This window comes from Sinohyriopsis cumingii, unplaced genomic scaffold, assembly GCF_028554795.1.
Source record: "Sinohyriopsis cumingii isolate HCF-2022 unplaced genomic scaffold, ASM2855479v2 utg000160l, whole genome shotgun sequence".
In the NCBI taxonomy this organism is placed as follows: domain Eukaryota; kingdom Metazoa; phylum Mollusca; class Bivalvia; order Unionida; family Unionidae; genus Sinohyriopsis; species Sinohyriopsis cumingii.
Window position 1 is genome coordinate 5310436 of NW_028315873.1, and position 24431 is coordinate 5334866.

Consider the following 24431-nt stretch of genomic DNA (forward strand, 5'->3'; position numbering starts at 1 on the left):
AAAATGGTGAATGGTTCATGTGTTTGAAATCTTCCTGTGAATTTATTTGAAAAGATATAAAGATGTCTCATTTTTGAAATCTGCACACTCTAATTAAGCAGAAAATATTCCATTTTAAAAGCAACATATAATTTCAACTTGTGTATGACTCAAAAATATAGTATTTCGTGCAAAAATGTGCTGGGGGGGGGTGAAAAAAGGCACAGGGGGGATGCTGAATTACCTGGAAGATATAAAAAGTCAATTTATTCTTAAAGCTGAATGTTCACAAAACATTTTTATATAAATTATATGCAAGAAATATGCAAATTTCAGCTTGAAAAAACATGAGGTCAAGAATTTTCAAAAATTGCCAAAGACCAATATTAAAAATGGTGGACGGTACATGTGTTTGAATGCTTCTTGTGAATTTATTTGAAAAGATATCATAAAGATGTCTCATTTTTAAAATCTGCACACTCTAATTAAGCAGAAAATATTCCATTTTAAAAGCAACATATAATTTCAACTTGTGTATGACTAAAAAATACAGTAATTCATGCAAAAAAGTTTGGGAGGAGGGTGATAAAAAGGTACAGGGAGGCTTCTGAATTAAAAATGGTGGACGGTACATGTGCTTGAATGCTTTCTGTGAATTTATTTGAAAAGATATAAAGATGGTTTCATTTTGGAAATCTGCATACTCAAATTATGTAGGAAACTTTCCATTTTTATATATTCTTTAATTATGAAAAAATCATCCCTTGTTGCTACTATTATAACTGCTGTATATGGGATAATTCATCAAATGAGAATAAAACATCGGAAAACTAAATCCTATAGTACTATCGTGAGGTCATTCAAAAATTATAGTACTATATGGGATGATTCATATTCTATTAATGTAGTACAATAATGGGTAATTCAAACCTATTACTATGGTACAATATGTGGTAATTTAAAGCTGTTACTATAGTACTATATTGGAAAATTTAAAGCTTTTACTTAGCATTATATTGGGTAATTCAAAGCTACTGCTATAGTACTGTATGGGGTAATTCAAAGTTATTACTGTAGTACTATATAGGGTAATGCGAAGCTTTTACTTTAGTATTATATTGGGTAATTCAAAGCTATTATTATTGTTCTAAGGGGGGTACTTTAGAACTATAGTATTAAACGCAGTAATTCAAAGCGATTACTATAGTACTGTAACGTGCTCGCCCCGGTTTAACTTCCCAGTGCAAGCTCACTTACATTTAGAGAATTTCTTCCTGTTTCCAAACTCCGGCAATCCTTAAACTGAGACCTTGAATTGGTTGCAGTAGTATAATGCACTGGTAGTACATATAAAGTAGTCTGACAACAGACGAAATCTCTGTAGAAATAATGGCTTCTTATACTAGCTACTTATATGTGAGGAAATTATTTATTTAATTATATAAACAACATAAAAATCTGAATGAGAAAAATAGACGATTTATTTTGGTCTTAAAATATCAATAAACAAATCAATATAATAGAATTTACTTATTCTCTTCCTAGTCAATAAATTAATATAACAGAATGTACATATAAATATAACCAACAGTCTCAACAATTTGTATTAAATAATAATATTGATCAAATTGAATTTACTATAATAATTTTAGAATATTCATAGAGGTAATATTGAAATCCCAATACAAATGGATTCAAATAAATAGAATTAACAGGTGAAACAGGTGACCATTTCTTTTACGATAAAAATATGAAGTCATACAAATGTACTGTAATACCTATATCCCTACGTAAGAGTACTCAACGCTTTATCTTTGTCTTTGATTTTCCTTGGTACAGAAATTTACTAAATTTTTATATTGCAGAAATAAATGTATATTTTTCTAATATGATTATTTCCAGTCAATTTCTACTTAGAGAATGATAACATTCCCTACAACTTTTGGAAGCCGATTATACATTATGTATTGCATTTGCAAATGAACCAGATGGCGGTTGAAGGGAAACTGAATGGTGTGCACGACACCTGTATTTATAACCTTTGGTTGCACTACACAGAGTGTAACACTCTGTCAAAATAGTACATATTGCTAACAAGTATTTAAGACTCAATAAATCTTAAATATTGTCAAATTATTGAGATTTAAAACAAAAATTAAATACTAATTATATTAATACAATCTTAATCACAAACGTATGATCAAACAGTAAAATTCTTGTGGCATACGTATAAACAGTAAACACTGGCCTCCAAACAAGTTGGCAGTGTGGGAAAATTAGAACATGCACCATCCTAATGCATTATCCGTGCAGGAGAAGGTAAGTGCATTATTTTCTTGTTGAGCATAACTTATTCAACATAAAAGCTAGTTATATCAACAGTTTATTGGTGTTCAGTAATGATTGCATACACCGCATAGTGGTAATCTGAGGTGCCTCCTATACATAAATTGCCTCCAAAATAAAGATGGCGGACATCGTGAAATACATATAACGTTGATTCATAATAATAATGATACAGAACATTATTTGGCAAAACATCTTACTTAACATAGTCTCGAATTGCCCATGTAGACATGAAGCTAGTATATTTTTTGTATTCATCTGCAATTCCTAACATTATTATATTCTCATTTTTTTCTCCGTTAACTTTACATTATCAGAATCATTCAATATTTTACGATATTGCACACCATCATATTGCACCCATGCGCAGGACACGTGTGCCCAATAGTTTATTAGGAACTACTTTGTAAACAAATCAGGTACATTCGCATAGTAGGCGCAATACATTTTGGTTGATTAAATTTGTTTCGGAATGAACTAAAGCAGATGTTTCGTGGACTGCAACATACCAACTGTTTTGCTACATTCCATGTTAACTTTTTGATACATTGTTTCAATTTTGCGATAGACACTAGATTTCATAAAATTGCTTGGTACCTACAAATAACATGCAAGCTATAAAGGCATAAACTGTCTCCTTTATCTGGTAGTAAGAATGGCTAAAAAGATACTTACAGTTTTACATCCTGAATTTACTCAAAATGTACTTTCTTAGTTTTGTAAATCCGAATTGCATGAGCCATGTTTTGAGTTCTCAAGCTTGATTACACATTTGAAAATTGTACTGTATTTTTGACTATAGTCCAAGTGCAGTTACATCTTCCTTACTGTACTCAAAATGAAATAAACATTAAATTCAGTATGTAGCGTCTTTTTGATAATTGCAATTGAAACATTTCATATTTGTCCCACATTATGATTTCAAATAGTCAATGACAGAACAAACACACTTGCAGATGTAAACACGCTTCTCCCACGCTGCTTCAATCTGATGTATTTCATGTACAATTTGCACAGATGAATCCAGTCCAAAATCATAAACTTTCGTCGAATCGAAACAAAATACCAAAATCTATTCATTCCAGATCAAATGGAAAGTTGTTGCAGTACGCATTCATTCACAGTTTGACTGCAAATTTCAATTTATCTAGACATGCCATTTTCTTTTGAAAGTTATGTCGAGCGTGCAACGAAGTTGAAATTTATCTGGGTGGAGTTATGTGCGCATTAGTAATGTTGTTGTGTAATCATAAATCTGCACTTGGGTATTTAGTTTGGAATATGGCATAGATTCATTTACGTTGTATCTTGTAGTGTATTTTGTTTATATAATTAAGCCTTAGGTAGAATAAGAAAATGAGCATATAATAAAAAGGTTACTGTATCTGTATGGGAAAATATGAACTCATTTTGTCGGATGGATATACTGCACTCGCAAGGTCGTGCAGTATTCCATCCAAAAAACTCATTCATATTTTCCCCATACAAATGCAGTAACTTATAAGTATCATATGGGGTAATTCAGATGATAAATGAATATAGCAAACCAAGCACATAATCATGAAAGAGCATTCAGGCTAATATCAGGTCAAAGAGAAAATGAGGAAAACTTCATTTTTATTGTTTTTGCCATTGTTGTGGGCTTAACACTATTTTTCAGCACTTGATAAGCTATATGTGGTGGCCAGTATAATTGGTGGAGGATAAACCTGTGAAAACCCTTGGAAGAATCACCAACCCACAGGAAGCTACTGACAAGCTTTCTCACATCCCACATAGACTGAGCCTGAGACTCTAACCCACATGGACATATAAGAAATGACAGTAATCGGTGAAGGCAAGAGCTTTACACCATACATAACATTCCCAGACAGTGGTGGTGGTTGGGGGGGTTCAGTGGGGAACAGTGCATGTGACCAAAAAAAGCCATGTAATCCAATTTGATAATAATCTATCTTTTCATATAAGCCTACAACAAATTATTGAAATCTGAGCCTGAATGAAAAAAATTAACTTGTCTGTTTTTTTTCCCCAAGCATTCAATACTTATACAAAGAAAGAAATAGCAGCGTTAGCATTGTCAAATATAAACCCAGTATACATGTGCAGAACACTCACATAATCACAACCACTCTGACAGTAAAAAAAAACCATGTCCTTAAATAAAATGTGTGCTATTTTAAGAAACACTATTTTCAGGAATCTTTGCTACAAGGATTTTCCAGCAACATAGAAAACCCTCTTTTTTACCACTGCGATACATGCATGTAATTTGTAGTATGTGTATGAGCAACAAACAGTCCTTCTTAAACTTAGCTAATCCTATACTTGGGGCAAACAGCTGGTGTAAGGAAATTAGAACTTAAGCTAGTTGAGATAAACAACAACCTTTCAAAGATAATATATTTGCTTACAATTTGCTTACAATACCTAGGGCGACGTATCATGTCAAATTCTGATGTGGGCAAGTCCATTTAGCTAATTTGCATACATACAGTAAATAAAGACCAGCCCAATTCATTTGAAATTAAGTACATCAGAGAGATATGTTGAAGAACAGATATTATTACACATCATGGCATTGAATGAAAATGCGGAAGCGACCTTTAATATTAAAGTTTGTGATCAGCGGCAATGTTTGTTTGAAGTCAAATTTGTACACCATGAAATACAATGCAAAACATGGTTAATTTACTTGTCGGAATAGTGTTCAGGTGTGATTCATTTTTAAAGAGTGTGGTTGTAGAAGCAATATGCTGTCAGCAAAGCTAAATTTAAAAACTTCAGGGCCATAGACATTGACTTTGTCAAGCTCAGCAGCAAGGAGAAGCATTTCATTATTTGCACATACTGCAAACATCATATCAACATGAAGTATGCGATGTCTGTCGAAATAGGAAAACCGACTGTATCTAGCATTTTCAACACCATGAACTTAACATTCTCTGTGTTATTAATAGCTGTCTTAATTTTGCTAAAATAATAACTATTAATTGACCCATTAAATAGATTGATTAAAAAACAAACAAAAAGTACGAGTTTCCAGTCAGCCAACTGTCTTCATTTTTCATCGCCAACCCTAACACTTTTTCCCCCAAGAATAAAAACAAGATTCCTGAAATTGATTTGTGCATGTAGCTGATTGAGGTATGTTATATCACTCGGCCATTCAGGGCCCCAGGGAAAACTTTGGTGATTAGTTAAAAATATTACCTATTAGAGACTGAAGCCATTCAAGAAAAGCTCATTTTTGTCTACAAGAGTGCTAATAACAGTGCTGCTGTCTATTTACAGTCATTAAAACAATATAACCTACCTTAGAATGCTCCCCAGCAGAGACCCATGCTCACCAAACAGTATAAAATTCCCCAAACAAATAATACTTTCATTTATTTTACAATAATTGCATAGTTAAAGTGAGAATGAAAGCAACACATATAGCAGTACTGTACGTTTGGTTTGGTTTGAAGATGGTGACAATTAACAAAGAAGATGTAAAGGTGGTCATTATTAAATAATGTTTCTGGTCTATATCAAGTAGGCGCTTAAACATATTGTGATAAATAGTAAGCATCTTGATTGATGGACATAATCTCGTATACTGTTCCCATTAAAAGAATTCAGATGTCGACTGGTTGCAATATTCCAAAATAATTTGTTTTCATTTTTCTTTTTGAATAGTGAAAAAAATATGTCTGGGTCTTCATTAAAAGTTGATTAAGCTGAGAAACTGGAAAACATGAATATATTTTGTGGGTTCTTATTATCATGGTCCTACCCAATTCACTCAATTGTCGAGGTGGATATCTAACATAGTTTTAGTTTGCCCGTGTTTTATTTCAGTAACATGTAACTAATCATCAATTGCAGGAACAGGACTTCCTATAGAAATTATGAATATGGATGACAGATCTATCCAACTATTTGAAAACGCACTAAAAGATGGAAAGGAGAAAATCTACAGTATACGAGTTATGGTTGTTGGACATTTGGGTGTTGGGAAGACAACCCTTATCAAACGGCTTCTTGGAAAGGATGTCAACATTTCTGAAAGATGCAGCACAGAGGGCATTGATGTCCATTTGCATTGCTGTGATGTTTCATTATCCAGCCATGAATGGACATTGAGGAAGAAAGGTATGTTTTTATTTCACATTATTGTATTTCTCCTTTCATCATACAAACATTTCTCTCTATGTCAAATTAAGTATCTTGATTCCTTATACATTCTGTTCACTACTTTCAAGTAAAGAGAGACGTTGTACCCTATATGTTAGCATATACAGACATAAATGTGTAAAAGCAGTACTTCACATAAAGGCCATGGCCAGCTTCTCTAAGTGTTGTCATCCATGATTAAGATCCCCAGTCCCATTCATGGCCTGGAGACAACCAGGATGGACTCTATTCTCCAGTTAGGGCAATTACGTTATATTTGGCATCTTCACAGGCTTTTCCTTCCCTTCTAGGACCCAGCTGATATTTCAACATTCATCTCCAGATGGATATCACTCACTCTCTAGAGAGCTTATTATCATCCCTGCCTGTCATTCATGACGGTAACAGTCCATTGAGGAAGGGCCATCAATACTTCTTGGGCATATCTCAATCATTCATTGTTAAAGGACGTTATGAAGGTTCTGTTTTGGTGATCACATGGCATTTTCTTTCTACCTTTGTTTCTTGACCGCTCCAGTGGCCTAGTGGTTAGAGTGTCCGCCCCGGATGTTGGAGGTCATGGGTTCAAAACACCCCCCAAGTCGTACCAAAGTCTTCTAAAAATGGTACTAACAGCTGCCTCGCTTGGCGCTCAGCATTAAAAGGTTAGTGTTAGGACTGGTCGGCCTGGTGTCAGGATAATGTGACTGGGTGGGACATCATGCTACATGTCTGTGGCATAATGCCCCAGTGCTAGACATCACTTTAAACTGCTACATCGCAGACATCATAGCGATATGACTGGAAAATTGTTAAAGCTACGTTAAAAATCTAAATCACACACACCCTTGTTTCTTATACCAGAAAGTGAATTCTTTATTTTTCTTTTGGGGTGTGTCTGTTAGTTGCAGCACAAATTATGACCCAGACTGCTGCTACACAACATCTATAAATTGACTGTACTATAAGGTAATTTTGTTAGTTGAGGTCACCAACTTTCCGCCAGACAAAATCAGCTACACAGTAGCAACAGGCGGCTGTGTTATTAGCATTAAAATGTGGTTTTTTTTTTCAGGTGGGGTGGGGTGGGGGTAAAGTAGTTTCAGTTTTACTTACCTGTTCCTATTGTTAGATACCCTCCTCCCACCTAACTCTGATATCCTTCATTAAGCAAAGTCCAAGAGAAGATTGAGGAAGTGCAAATGTGCATGGGGTTATCACATGGAATCATACTGGATCTGTTCTAAGTGATTTCTGGAATAGGAGAGCAGTTGTTCTTTGTTGTTGTAGGATTTAACACCATTTTTCAGCACAAGATAGGCTATACATGGCAGACAGTATAACTGCTGGAGGAAGAACCCTGGAAAACCCAGGGAAGAACCACCGACGCACGAGAAGCTACTGGCAGTCTTTCCCATGTACCCACGCTAGCTGAGTCTTGGACTCGAACCCACGCAGACAGAGGTGAGATGGCAGTGATCCGAACGGTGAGGTGGCACTCTACAGTTTTGTATTTTGCATAGGGTTAGGATTTTAAAGAAAAAGAATTTCCCTGGCTTTCCTCACTGGTTATACTGGCTATTTAAAGAAGACCTTGTATATTTTAGGTACAATTCAAAGAACCTTTAATTCCCTTTATTTTGATGTATGATTGATGGGTGTAATATGGGTTCTAGAGTATACATCTTGGCCTTACTCTATATGTGCACCTTTCAAAAAAGTGCTAGCTCTACATGGTCATTTTCACTTCCTGAACTTCAGAGGTAAATTGTATAAAAAAAGAGCCAATAACTTTTTCTTTACATTTTATATATTTGGTAATTCATTGCCCTTTCAGAAGCTGGTATTGTCTAGTCTGGCAAAATTCATTTTCCCTATCTTAATACTGCTATGGATAGTGTACTTTAGACAAATTCAGGCTGATTTTTTTTGCACAAGGGAGCATTCATTTTAGTTAGCAGTGTGTTTAAATCATGTACAATTTCCAAAAGTACAATATCCAAAGAAATATCCACCTTACATTAATGTAGGAGAGAGGTATGCCACCATTCTCTCTATTGTGCATGTTTTAAATACAAACAGCTTCACATTACATATATCACTCTCTCAAAAGTACATAATAACTGGTGAGCGCCCCCTGAGCGCTTTAGACCAATCGGCCGGTCGGGGCCCCAGGAGAGCAGTACATCTGACATCCATGAGGGTTTTCCTTTATCAGGATAGGTTAAGTTACACATTAGTGACCCGTAAGTATTACATAATTAAAATTAGATTAGTTTACCATCCCCAACTGCACATAACAGAACAGGAGCGAGGGATTAATTATTGAATGATGCTATTTTATCAATACACAATTGTTCATTTCAGAAATACATATATTTCAGTTTAATTGGTGACAATTTATAAACTTATGTTGTTTGTTTCTGACTTATAATTTGGGCTGTCAAATATGACGCTTCAAGTTGGATGGCTTCATTAATATTGTTGTTTGTCCGTCGAGTAGACAAGGACCACTCCAGTCATCTGAGGGTTGGAGGGGCAGGTTCTGGTCTGTGTGTGTGCAGGTTGCTGATGAGGCCAGTCCTTGCATGGAAAGTTCATTTGCGTAAGGGACAAGGGATGAGTGGGACATCTCCATGAGGGTTGATGGCACATACTTTACTGGCTTGCCTCTTCAGCTCTGCAGCTGCTGTCCTGGTAGATTCTCACAACCTGGAGCTTTTGTTCACTGAGGAACGTCATGAGACTCATTCACTTGCTGTTTGCTCCCAGGAATCAGGGTTTATGTCGAATGCTTTCAACGCAGCTTTTAGAATGTCTTTGAAGCGTTTCTTCTGACCTCCGTAGGATCGCTGTCCTTTATGTAGCATGCATTAAATATACAAAAATCTTTTGAAACAATTTTGTTTTGCTAAATATATAATTGACATTTAAAACACTTATTCTTCAAATGGTTTCTGATTGTATATCACTGTGACATCTATCCTTCCATGTGTGGTCATCATTATTGGTCATTTAAAGGTAAGTAATGTCAACCAGTACACTCTGCACTGATGATGCACTATATGGCCTTGTCTGGTGTGTATGGTGATTTGTAACTATACAGCCCTCCACTGGTTATGGTGTGAGTGTGGTTGGGATTAACTCCCACACTGTGATGCATGGAAAAATGAAACATGCATGAGTTATGCTTTATGTCCATGTTACATTAAATGTGGAGGTGAGGGGTCAAACTAGCTAGCTGAGTAAGTATAGATAAATCCACTATTGCTTTCATTTTTGCATTTGTCTCATGCTTGAAAAAGGTTTATGGAATCATACCCAATTTATGTAGTTTGCCACTCAGAATCACAGAACTAGGTCAGGTAAACGATTTGATCTGTATAGAAATAGAAAAGTGTGTCACTGTGATCTTTGTTACACTTGTCACTGATCTGGGTAAACCTTTTTGTATTTTGGTTGATTTCTTGGCACCGTTCATGATACAATCACAAAATGTGGTAACTTGAAGCATGTCTATAACTTTTGTTCTGTCCGCATCTTTGCACCAAGATTTAACAAGAACTTATTTTTCATGTATAGAAAGCTAATCCACTTGCCCATCTATTTACTCACTTAAATAGATCTTTCCATTATTTACTTGATTAACTTTTAGTACAGTTGACCATATATTTTACTATACTTTCATATAACTTTGCGTTATTTCATTTTATAAATAGTTGGATTAAACTAGCCCTTTGTGATTCATTCTTTCATGATTGATGTTTTCAGTTTTGGTGCAGAAAAGTTGTTTCCATGAGCCCGCAGCCTAAAGAAAAAAGATTGTTCTGTTTCATTGTAGACTGGTGCACTCCATGTTGGCTTATTGATTAGATTGTTTTGTTTTTATTGTAGACTAGTGTACCACAAGCTGGCTTATTGATTAGATTTAATCTTTTTTCCAAAATAGCATAAGAGTCAATTTCATTGTCTAAGTAGAACTGTTTTACTGATTGCAATATGCTTGAGCACCAAGCAGGAGCATGTGATATTTGATGATGTTGCGTAGGAAAATTACAAAGGTTCAAAAGAGTGCAGTGCTAGTCAGTGTAATATAGTTTAAATATTGTTTTTATCTATTAGTATGAAAGTTGGAAGATTGCTGCTAAACTTTGATCTTAGATGATGAAGATGTTTTGTAGAATAATTTAGTCATATTCTCTGGAACATCTTTGATACATTTAGAAAACCAGAACAGCTTTCAGAAAATCTTGAATATCTTAACCATTTTAGTAATGTTACCTTGTCCGATCATCATCCAATAATGTGAACATAAAGAATTGACCGAGCTGCTCATTTTTGTAGCTTGTGAATTCAGTTTAGTCAACAACGAGTACAATTTCTCCTTATTGTTGAACAGTAGTCAGTCATTGGAAGTATATGGCTTATCTATGATGAGTTTTACAGGAGAAATAATTTACTAATACTTGTCAAGGATGTTTCCCCAAATACCGTTGCTGCTAGAGTTATGATTATAAATATATATAAAAAATAAACATTTGTTCTTCCTAAGTAGTTCCAAATTTATGTGTAAATGTACCTTCTTGCTATTGTTTTCATTTTTTTTCTTTACTTTTTTAATGATTCTTGTATTATTACAAGTTTATAAAAGATACATTTCAACAAATCATACTGGATGGCTTAATTCATATTAAATGTATGCAACTCCTGTTCTTAAAGTAGTGGTATAGAGTCGGCATCTAGGTGAGATGGTAAAATAAGTACCTAACTGACAATCTACTCTTCAATTTTGTTTTCAGTTTGGTTGTCTGATGCAATGCAGAATTTAGCTGAATTAACTGCTCTTTTTATTTTCAGATTCAGAACAGGATTATCGACTGCAACGACTTAGCAAGTTCCTGAATGAGAAACAGTCAGTGAGAAATGAGGCTGCTGATGAGCAACAGGTTGAAATCCCTCATGAAGGGGAGAGAACTCACATCAGTGCAAGAGGCCATGTTGTTGAAGAACCTGACCATGATTCTCCTCAACATGACTTGGTCAAACCTTTGCCATCTCCTACTAGTCAGCAACTAGGATTCCCTTCTTCTGTAGTACAGAGAAATCTTCCAAAGTCTGATGCACACACCACAGGTAGATCAGAACCTGGAGAAAATGTTCTCGGTGAAAGTCGCATGAAGGATCCCAACAGGGAAATTTTACAATTGTTGCAAAAGAATGCAGATAAAATAAAACATGATCTTGGCAAATATGCACCCTTGACAGTGTGGGACTTTGCAGGGCAGTATGCTTTCTATACAACGCACCAAATGTTCCTATCAAGACGTGCTATTTACCTCTTGGTTTCAGATATCAGTGGACACGTAGACGATATGGTAGAAGACGAGTGTTACTTTGACAGGAAGGGGATAATGAAGTGCAAAGTGCATGGTGAGTTCTAGGCTGCTTCATCGGTGTTATGATAAATTACTTCATTCTTTCCTAGAATTTAATTTTTCTTAGATATAAAGCAATACTTACAGCATTAAAATGTCTGTTAAGGGATTGAAAATTAATTCACTTTCCCACTTCGAAATGGCAAGTAAGAAATTCTAATGGCCTAGTAAAGTTTCTGGTTTCTTTCCCAGCTGTGCAAATGCTGATTCAGGGCTATCAGTTGTTTTGCTGAAGTATGAACTTCTGGACTATTCATTTGTCTTTGTTAGCAAAAATCTCTTGACTTATAAACACGGATTAACTCATCTTATTCGAGAAGTGTTTAAATGTACAACTTAGTTTTTTTATTTACTACTCAGTTTCAGATAGAAGAGCGAGTTCAATTCAAACAATAAATAGTAACATGGATTTATATTCTTTGGTTCACATGTATTATGTTTCTTTTATGGGGTAAATCAATACAAGGTGAATTGTAATGTACAATTGGAGACAATTTACTGCCCAATTATCTTGGGAATAACATGGAGATATATGTTTTCACTGCTTCTTAATTCGCTTGAAGAAATTTAGGGATATCACACATTTATTTAATTTAGGGTACTATACAAATTGTTTATATTTTTAACATATTGGCAAATTCCTAAAGTCCGGAAAATTGTAATTTCAGTTTTTAATATCTTAAGATTTATGAGTGAAAAAGGAAACAAAAACATAAATGTGTAATAATTAGGGTAAATCCAGAATGTTAACAGTTCTCCTTAAAAATGCATCTTTCAAGATACCTTGAGCATAGCTACATATAGCCTTTGAAGGGTTCAGATCAATTTAATAAATAATGTAAAAATACAGTTATGAAGCAAATAGATTTGTTTGGTCAAAATACCACTATCAGAAAAAGTGATTTAAGAAAGTGAAATTAGACAGTGCTTATGTTAGTGAACATTTTTAATTTGGAGCTAAACTGTCGAAAAGACATTACCAATGAGTAGTGAAAAAATGTGCATAATAAACATAAGGAAGTTTCCAAACTAGTTCCAGCCGGCTAAGCTAGTAATTTATTTGACCCATTAGCAAGGGTGTCTCAGCATAGAACAATATTCATACACTGGTGAGGAACAGATTCACTCAGAAAAATCAAGAGATTAATGTGAATACAACTAGAGGTAGCATCTTTGAAAGAGTTTGATTTCTTTAGGACTCTAACAGAGCATAGCTGGATGAAAGATCGATGGATATTGTAGTGTTATTTATATAAAATGGTCATTTCCTCCTCTCCCTCCTTTCTATTCTATTGCCTCCTTTATTTTTGTAACAGGTAGGTTACACACCCCCCATCCCCCCCATCCCCATTAGATAAGAATCTCTGAAGTGAAAGCACTGAACTTGGCAGCTGGAGAAGAAAGTATAGAAGCTAAAGGGCAACAGTTAACATCTGGTTTGTGATGACTTTCTTTTTAAACATAATTTCCCTTTCATATTACATTTATTTCTGTATTGGTTTTGTATTTTTATTTTGGTATTTAAATTAATAACTGAAGTGGAACATTTGATACCATGAGTAATCACTGAAAACTGAATACTGGTCATTGAAAAGTCATTGAATTTCAGCTTTCATGATCTGTATTAACGCTGTTTCATGGATTATTTCATTTATTAAATTTTATGTTGTGCTAGTGAGTATTCATTTCAATTTTATTTGATTTTATATTCTTGGACCGATCTTTTTGTGTGCCTGTGTGGGCCTGATATTTAGAGAATGTCTGGACATGCAGGTCAAAAAATGGATCACATTACATGTAGTAGGTCTGGAATTTTGTATTTTTTGGTCTGGTAAAGGTCTGAAGTCCTTTTCTAAATTTGTGGCAGGAACCCTGGGTTCTTATGGTCAAAAGTACTGATTCAGGGCAAGTGCTGATTAGGGCTATCTGGTGTAAAGTGTATTATATTAAGAATATTGCCAACTTCGTTAATTATAAGTCAGTACTCTCCACTTGATAATTGTAAATTAAAATTTCCATATTACCTTACTTTCTACCAGAAGTTTGTTAATTAAAGTATTCTATGCTTTCTATCAGACGTTTGAATATAGAGTTCATACTTTCACCAGAAGTTTGTAAAGTACGAAAAGTCCTTATTTTCTATCAGATGTTTGGTAATTAAAAGTCCTTACTTTGTACTACAGGTTTGTTAATTAAAAATAGAGACTTTCTACCAGAAGTATGTTTTCCATTTATTTTTATTAGTTTCATACAAACACTTTTACTCTCACTCTTTGTTACTAATAATAGACTCACGGAGGGTGGGGGTGAGAGACTGGTCTCAATTCATAACTACTACAACCTGTTTTAGAATTAGTGCATGTTATTTTAAAGAAATCAATCTTTTACATGAAGTTAATTCATTAACATCATCAACTTTATTAACATGTTACCTGTTTGCCTTGGCACAGTTTACTGATTCTGGGACAGAGTTATAACTGTCCATATTATAGAACTTCCTATGGATGAACCGTCTAAGAATGTTCCAGAAAGTTTCAGTTCAGCAGTACACAAATTCAGTCTATCCCCCCAGTCTATTCCCCCCACCCACCCACCAAGGTGTGTGTGCCATAGTCACTTTTGTTTATTCTAAGGCATTTCCAGTTGTATTAGTTCCGTTCAAACCACTTTGCAGAATTTGTGTCTTCAGCTCACGTTTGGAAAGCACTTTAGGCAGGAATAGCTTCCAGTAATGTAATATTACAAGAACTCCCACATACAGATATGATGGGTCTTTACGAGGGTTTCACTTTCAAGTTCCTACTACAAATTGCATTTGTGGCACAGAGAGAGAGAGAGAGAGAGAGAGAGATTTAGTCAAGACACAGTATGATCTTTCTATGTTATAGTGGAATTTGTGGAATCTATTTTGACATGATCATAAATACTTGTATATGTGTGTGCATGCGTGGTTTATGATCTTTTGAGCACAGTTTTCCAGCAAATCGGAGACAATGTCATTTTTACTAAAGGCTACTTTGAACAAGTGTTCCAAAATATTTCAGGCAGTATTTATTTGCTTACAAGTACTTCTAGTTGGGCTCTTCAGGAAACAACGGTACTAATTATATGGAAAAATGGGAACCAGCCTGGAAATGGGTGAACATAAAATAGTATTTATATGGGTTTGGCTGGCCAGGATTGGTTAATAAGTGTGAGTTAACCTTTTAAGAAAAAGAGTCTTTTGAGAGCTTATCTAGTTGTAAATGGAATTGTTTTTTAGAGACATTGCTTTATTGATGAAATTTCAGTCCTTTAACAGTCTTGAGTTTGGAACGCTCATTACTAAAATTAGCACCTGACTCTTTTGTGCAGTATTGAAAGCACATGTTTCAAACACATGCTGGTCAATACAATACTAAGGCTCATATCCTTTTCTCTGCACAGAAGCTGACATCCAGGTTTCATCTATACTGATAAATATAGATTTGATCATGAGCCCTCAGAAATGTTAAGTTATTGAATTTTTAATATTGTGGTGTTTGCTTTGGTTTACTATAGGAACTGAATTAATACAAGTCCTTCAAGGAAGCATAGGTCATTTTGGTGCATTTGAGGTGGAGCAAGAGTTGACTATTTATAGCACCCTAAACAAAACATGACTATTTATAGCACCCTAAACAAAACAGTGGGTACTAATAGGTCCTGTAGGACAACACGTTTTAGGCCTCTGCAAAGGTAGGTCACATGTAGGGCTGAGTCAGAATCCATACCACTTGTAGAAATGGCATATAGTTCATTGCTTACTTCCTGCAGCCCTTTCAAGCATTGATTATTTTACCATTTTAATTTTGGCTGTAATATATCTTTTTTGAACACTTTGCCTCTTAAAACATTTCATTCTGTCATACATTTATTTGAAACTGTCCTGAACTGGATTATTCATAAAATCAATATTGTTTTATAAAATATCTTAATTGTCATAAAGTAAGTTGTTCTGTCTATACTCAAATTATCATTGATACAACTTGTTTCCTGACCTTTTCAGAACTTGCTGGGGTTTGGTTGAACTCCATACATTCCTGTGCACCACCCAACAAGGAAAACATGACTTCTGATAGGCAATCTGATTGTGTCATCCCTCCCCCAGTGATTTTAGTGGGAACACATGTTGATGCTATAAAAAAGGTATATATTTTTTCAGTACTCCTGAATGTTGATTATGTTATCAGCGTGTGAACTGGTACCTTATTGTGTGGACAGTAAGATTTTTCTGGAGTGCTTGAAATTGTAATTTTATCAGGTAAGAATAAGACAATTATTTCGTTGACTGCATGATGTTGTAATTTTATCAGGTAAGAATTAGACAATTATTTCGTTGCCTTAACTTCTGATTGTAATAACTCTTTAAAGCCTTCATGTATCTTGAAGAATAAATATATGTAGCATAGCATATTTAAATCAATGCACAGTCACGGAAAATGCTTGAATTTTAGTGGTCACCATAGAAAACGATTTAAATTTAAGACGGCTCCAAAATGTATGTGACAGTGGTATACCTTGAACAATGCAAAAATGGTCTTTCCTGTCTATTTTATGTAGACAGAGTGTAATAACTCTTCCCCATTTCTTCCCTTGCCGTGGCCAGGTGTCATATCAGCAGCTACTGCCACATTTGGAAATACTGTTTTCCTTAGTCATTACTACACAGGTGTAAAGGTGTCAGCAGATACTCGGGTACTCCCCTGTTTGTAATTACCTTGGTAATACAATTAACTATAGGGAGCCCGTTTAGTCCGTGTAAAAAAAAAAAGACAAAAAAAAAAACGGATAGTAACGGTACATGACATTCCAAAAAAACAGACTAGTTTCTTGAATTTGAAATCATGTGCCACAGGTTCATTATAGTTTGATGCACACTTAAGTAGCAGACCAGTCTGTAGAGCCCAAATAAAACATGGCACCAAATATTAGGTGAAACGGGTTTTATTGACGTGACTCGTGGATTTTATATGACTAGAAATGGTAGAGAAGTGGGATTCTGTTAAAATGAAGAACATGTTGCATAAGGAACTGGACAAAAATGAATAGCGCTTTACAAATTTTATAGATGTATTCTACAGTGATGTAATACACGATTCTGAATTTGTGGACTTAGTCCTACATGTAAAACCTCGATGCTGATATTTATGTTTTGTCCGTCAGGGTCTTAATGCCTAACTAATGCTGCTGTGTAACATTTTATATATACACTAACATCGTAACAAAAGTCAGATTTTCAGGAGTATCTCGCACAACTGGCAACTACAATAGCGACGCTTTTCTAAAAAGTAACGTAATGTTTTAATCAGACTTTACTTACTCTAATAGCTTTTCTCTAATAAATTCAAGTTTTTCACAAAATAAATGGACCTGTTTTCAATTTTTTTGGCCTACATTTCACTTGGATGGAAAGCAATGAAAGCCGGGAATGCTGAAATCAGGTTAAGTTGAAATATTATTCAACAAAACAATAAAAATATATTAGGCCTATTGGAACTGTAAGCTACATTTTGTTTTGTTCAGGAAATATATCCCCCACATAAACCTAGTTGAACATACTTCTGATACTTCTGCATACCTCGACTACCATCACATTTCAACAAATTCAAATGTATGTCAACAGAACACGAAAATGCGTCCATTTGCTAGTGTCAGATTTTGATTCTACCAGGATAAAAACAGCACAGTAACTATATTAATTACGTATAAATATATGGAAGAGTGTTGACATGGGCTACCAAGTGTGTGAGGTATTCCTGAAACTTTGATTACTCGTTCTGATGTCAACCGACATCAGAACGTGCCATACAAGCCTATTCCTTGGGTACTAAAACATATCACTAAAACAAAAATAACATGTGCTATGTCTTACATTGTAGGACTATTGTGGACTATACGACCCTCCAGCAAAAGTCAAACATGTGATGTAGACTAGTTAAAGTGAATGTTATGTATGCAAAATTTATTATTTTGCTTTGTGTCTATATTCTCGTATAAATCCATATGGATTTAGCCGATTTGTGACAAGAATTTTAGCTAACTGTAGATCCAGGTAAGTAGCAAATATAAATGTACATTTCAATATTGTTTTCTGTAACTATGACATCTAATATATAGATTACCATTTTTTTAATCAGATTGCGCTTTCTTGCCACTCATATTAGTAATAATTATGCTTATACCTCGTGGGCTATTGGCATGTATGAACTTACAAAATAGTTCAGGCATGGGTATCTGGGTGACTTTTTCTAAAATTTTGACATCGACACACAGGTATTGTACAGTCTTTTGAATTTTCTCCAGAATCGTGGATGAATTTGCCTGTTATGGACTTCGTCATTTAGACTCGCTATACCAATACGGCAACCATGCTATCATCGTACATTGACTTAGAACGCCAATGCAGTTTTTCCTATAACCAGATTGTAACTGGTATGTGGTTGAATATTATGTACATGCTTAGTTGCTTTTTATGCTAGTCTTGTGTTAAGTTTCTTTAATTTTATGACATTTCAGTTTCATAATATCGACCGAATCTAATAAATGCAAAAAAAAATCTAGGCCAGAGAAAACAATTATGACGTGTGGCTAAGTTGCACAAGGTGCATGTCTCTAACATGCGCCCTGTGTAAGACCATGTTTAAGTACGTTCAATCAATTTTGTTACATAAGCAACTAAAGAGAAGAATACAATAAACAAATCCCAGGAATGTTTTAAGTCTCCATCTGAAATCCGTATTTCTTGTGAGCCTTGTGTTGGAGGCTACCAGGGGCCACCCACCTAAATTATGGCATCAATAAGCTATGGTGATATCAGCAGATATGGAGTAAAATGTATTGGAAGGGTTATACACATTTACCTTTGAATAGATGTATCACCTGGTACAGGAAACGACAAAGAAAAGAATGCAACTGACCGACCCAGCCATCCCAATGTTAAATGCACTTACTCAAGGCAGAACCCATGAACCAGACAATGTTAATGAGTTATACTTAACATAGCATTATTAGTCATTTTCTGACTGGCAGACAAATCAGGCAGTGACCATGTGTGGGATGGGACAGCCAGAATTGCTTTGGTAATCAAGAGAGCAGCACATCATTTTATTGGAGAATGTGTTAACAGCTTTCACCAGTCTGGTCAGACGTGACACATACCTACATTACATGTCCCTTTACCCACACGCAGTCTAGATTTAAGGACTACCCCATTTTGGTCGCCATTACTGTTTGAAGGGAAGATGGAAGAACTTGAGAGGCAGCCAGGCCAGGAAGTACCCATCCAACTTGCTGCCAAACCTGCTGCAGCATTTTGTGAGAATCTGTCACAGCCACAAAAGAGGGAAGACGGGTGCAATAGAGACAAGGGTTTTTCACTCTCAAGGACAGAATTATAATGTGGCCAGAAACCATATTTCTACACTTTAAAGTGTCCTAATGAAACACAGTTATATGTTAATCCCACCACCTTTGGACAGCCTACTGGTGGGTGGATGTCTCAAACATTTTTACTATCACTGTATAATCTCTTCCCTCAGGATGATTGGGTAATTGGTTGATCCATGTTGTTTGGAAGGGCTTCAGCTTTTGTTTATCCAACCTCCTGTCCTTTCTTCTTCACCCCTTCTATGCAATTACTGTCAGACCTGGTGAAAGATGCCTTTTTGCAACACCAGATAGGGTCACTCATCGCCAAATGGGCAGTGGAGATTGTGCACAGACTGCAGTCTGGAGGGGGGGGGGGAGGGTTATGCTAGGCTTTTCCTCATTTAGAAGGCAAGCAGGAAGTTGAGACATGTCATCATCCTGAGTCACCACACGTTACTCTTTAATGGTAGCGGTATGGAATAATTAAATTCCAGGATTTCCATCATTACTAGAAAGGTGTCATTAAGTACATTTTACTATGGTAGATATTGTAAGTTATTTTTTTTCACAGTTGTTGTGGGTAGCTCTTCAATACAAAAAGGCCCGTTTGATAATTGCTAAATTAAGTTGATAATCCAATTCATAGTACACTTTACTGTTGATTCTATTACATATTTTGGGTCTCGCATAAGTTAGTCAAGACATGGTATGCTTTTCTATTTATTCTATTAGTAAGACAAGTCATTGTGCACGTTCATTTATATTTATTCTATTAGTAACACAAGTCATTGTGCACGTTCATTTCTATTTATTCTATTAGTAAGACAAGTCATTGTGCACGTTCATTTCTATTTGTTCTATTAGTAAGACAAGTCATTGTGCACGTTCATTTCTATTTATTCTATTAGTAAGTCAAGTCATTGTACACATTCATTTCTATTTATTATATTAGTAAGTCAAGTCATTGTGCACGTTCATTTCTATTCATTCTATTAGTAAGTCAAGTCATTGTACGCATTTCTTTTAACTCTGTTATTAAGTTAATTCATGTTACACTGTTCGATTGATGCTATTAGTAAATCTATTAATGATAGACTTTCTATTTATTCTATTAGTAAGACAAGTCATTGTGCACGTTCATTTCTATTTATTCTACTAGTAAGTCAAGTCATTGTACGTATTTCTTTTAACTCTATTATTAAGTTAATTCATGTTACACTGTTCGATTGATGCTATTAGTAAATCTATTAATGATAGACTTTCTATTGATTCTATTAGTAACTCAAATCATGGTAGACTTTCTATTGATTCTATTAGTAAGTTAATGGTACTATTCTGTTGATTCTATTACATACTTGGTCTCGCTTGATAAACGTTTATTACTGCAATGATTTCATCAGGTATTTGTCTGTTAAGTGGGTTGAAATTGTTGAGTGTAAATATTGGAAGGTGGATGGGTCTGAAGCAAAATGGCTAAACTAATCATAAGAAATTTGTGTAAATCAGATATTTAACGGTTCTTTTTTTTTTTGTCCTTGTACCAGCATAAAACTTTGTGTATCTGTTTGACAATGGGCATCACCATGATTGAGACTCTGCATATATTTTTGATTTGATTTTTAATGTTAATTATATTAAAATCATCCAGTATGTATGATTGTGCACATCCCTGTTAAATTTATTGAATCTCCTTATAAATCATTGACTACTGGAGAAGCTGGCAATGTCAAATCCCTTAACATTTATTGCTATGAACAAAGCTCAGTCTGATCATGTAAGTGCTTGACTTCCTGATAATCTTCAATAATCAAGTACTTACAAAGCTGCTGTTTGCAAATGAGCAGTGATGTCTGTTATCTAGTTATTAAAATTATTTTACCAATTGATCTTGCTGAATTTGTGCAATGATGAACAAATAGTGTTTGGAATTCTTTAGTAATGCCTCGGATGTAGCATGTATTATTTGAAAATCTATGGTAATGTCTCAGCTGTTGCATGCAGTATCTGGAAATCTATGGTAATGTCTCTGCTTTGACATGCAGTATTTAGAAATCTATGATCTGATGATAATGTCTGAGCTGTTAAATGCAGTATTTTGAAATCAATGGTAATGTCTCAGCTATAAATGCAGCATTTGAAAATTTATGGTAATGTCTTAGCTGTTATATGTACCATTTGGAAATCTACGGCAATGTCTCAGCTGTTATATACAGTGTTTAGAATGCCGTTTCTCATTAATTTGCTTTAAATGTTCAGAAATGCAAAAACATAGGAAAGCAATCATGTGAAGAAACAGTGCACGCTTTTTTTAAGTATAAATCTGAAATAAGCTGACAGTCATTTATTGCAAGATTGTCGTCAGCACTTTTAATGAAATTTGGGGCAAGTGTGAAAATCATTTTGATGCTTTTGTAGTAGGACACTTTAAATGGAGTTAAATAGGGGAGAAAGTATGATTAGGCAGACATCATGGTTTTACCTCAAAGTCAAAATTGGAAGACAAAATTAATAAAAATTATTTTGAGCTGGAGACCCTTTCTATCCATTTTAAAGGTGACCATTTCGATTCACATGAGATTGTAAAACTTTTTGTGTATTTATCTACACATCGGTCTTCAGTATATTAATTTGACACTAAAGATAAGGGGATTCAGTTAAATGCACATAAAGTCAGGATAATGAGACTGGTGGGAAATCATGCTACATGTCTGCGGCAGGATGCCCCAGTGCTAGACATCACTATAAGTGGTCACACTTCACATAGTAGTGATACGACTGAAACTAATTTAAACCTACGTTATAAATCCAAACCACACACACACACACATGTTTACTGCATGGGTGTCAAAGGTAAAGGTTGTTTTAATTGGGGTAAATCAATGTGATTCCTAGTAACCTTAATTAGAATGTATTATGCTTAGTCATGATTTTTATTATGTGGATACCAAGGTTGGTAGAACTTTACTGCATTAGCCAATTGTTAAACTTAACCGACGTAATATGCCAGTACGAATACCAAGGTTGGTAGAAAATTACTGCATTAGCTAACTGGCAAGCTTGAATAACGTCGTAATCCAGTTTGGACCATAGATATCTCAATGAAATGAATGTACCAAGCAACATCCTATATTAATGGTTTTGTAACTGTAGTGTGCCTGGTTTTATGGCCACGCATCTACATATTGAGGCACAGCTGGTGCATTTACTATCATAGCCTTATTTACTTTAGAAATTGCATGTAACTTGTATGACTACTAGCTTCACATTTTACATTTGCAGGAAACGCTTTGAGTATTAGTGCACTTGAAAGCTGTCGGCTTCTTGCATCGTGTGCCCTACATCTCAGAAATGGATATTTTCTTGAAATTTGAAGAAAACATGTTGAATTGGGTCAGATGATGATTTCATAGTCACATTAAATAAAATGTTTCTATCTTGTTGTATTGTTCCATCATCATGTTTAAGCTGAATGTTTGCATATTTTTTCTAAATGTATTTATAGACAGGGAAGCAGGAAGAGACAAAAAAGGTCTCAACTCTGGCATCGAAACCTGCCCTTTCTAAAATGCAGCCTAAAGTCCCCACCAAAAAAGGATCATTAGAGAAGCCTTCTCAACAAAGAAAACCAAAACCTGTGAAACCGATGGCCACTTCTATCACTAAAAAAGGTATGTCAAGAAGATATATACTTTTACATTTGTCATTAGACAGGTGATGACAGCACTGTCAGCAGATGCCATAGGTAAACTAATTGGCATAAGATAAGTGTACACACTGTTGATAACACCATTGTATGGATGGTTCCATAGGTAAACTAATTGGTATTAGACAGGTGCACTGTAGATACCAACATTGTTTGCACATACCATATGTGAAGTAATTGTTATAAGACAGGTATACTATCGATAATACCATTGTATGCAGAGATCTAGCTAGGATTTTAAAACTAGGACTCTGGGACTCCTATATTGGTAAAAATAGGAGTCCCACCAGCTAAGCCTAAAATGGCTAAATGTCCAGCTGAGAAGAACCAGTGGCTGCCATTGAGTTTCATTTTCCAAATTTGTAACACCACTGACATATAGCTCATTTTTATCCTTCAGAGCGAGACTGAATTTAGTCAATACAAGGAAAGGCCTTATTCCAAACACTAAGCCAGGCATCACACACTTTCTTAAACTTGGTTTCTATTGCATCTGAACTTACTATCAGTTCTAGAAACTTTAGTACTCTTCTGAATCTCATTACAATCTTTGTCAATTTGCCATTTACCCTCAAATAGTTACTCAAGTCAGCAAATGGCATTTTGTCAGAGCATCTTGATATCAAGGTCACATGCACTACTTATTTGGCTACACTTGGAAACGATCACAATAATGAAAGCTAAAGTTGTTAATTTGATGTACTCTTATAATGACCACATATAGATCCTTGGGTCGTTCTGCCTCTAAATTCAGTCATTGTAATTATCAGCACATTTTCCCACCACTCATCGACTAGTCAAAGTCTTTGAACTTGCTGGCCAGCTATTGTGTTATGTTCTTTTGATGTACTCTTACATTGACAACATGTACATTTGGGGGTCTTTCAGATACTAAATTCTGTCATTGCAAATATTAGCAGAGCATAAATTATCAACACATTTTCTCACTCAGCATGAAGCAGGATTGACAAGGCATTGGATTTGATGCTCAACTATTGCGAGCATACAGAGGAAACTTGCGTAAGTGATTTTCTGCATCCCAGATAAAAACATTACATCCAAATACATGCGAGTAAGCATTTCCATGACCTCTGGTATGGATGGTTCCAAAGGTAAATTGATTGGTATAAGACAGGTACACTATTTATAACACTATTATATGTGTGTTTTGAATGCATTCCTTGGCATACAACATGTATACAGATAAAACCAGTGTCTGTCTTCAGCATATTCCACGGGGATGATTAATTGGCAATCCATCGCTTGTTAAAACACTTTATGGAAATTCAGCAAACATGGAACAATGTGGTTTTTGTCTGCACAGGATGGAAGATGGTATATCTCACAGAGACCACTCCAGTTACCAAAGTAATTAGAGTGTCCACCTTGGATATATGAGGTCGCGGGTTCGAATCATTTAA

The 24431-nt window shown here is 35.1% G+C and overlaps 1 protein-coding gene across 2 annotated transcripts in view; it reads left to right on the forward strand.

Annotated features, from left to right (window-relative positions):
• The first annotated feature begins 6184 nt into the window (after positions 1–6184).
• Positions 6185–24431, forward strand: part of LOC149774672 (uncharacterized) — a 76843-nt gene continuing 58596 nt past the window's right edge. For both annotated transcript variants that reach the window (XM_089944925.1, XM_089944926.1), the window contains exons 1-4: positions 6185–6462; positions 11341–11913; positions 15946–16085; positions 22810–22975. In XM_089944925.1, coding sequence (XP_089801051.1) covers positions 6219–6462; positions 11341–11913; positions 15946–16085; positions 22810–22975 — 1123 coding nt within the window. In that variant the 5' untranslated portion in view covers positions 6185–6218. The remainder of the gene's footprint in view (positions 6463–11340; positions 11914–15945; positions 16086–22809; positions 22976–24431) is intronic.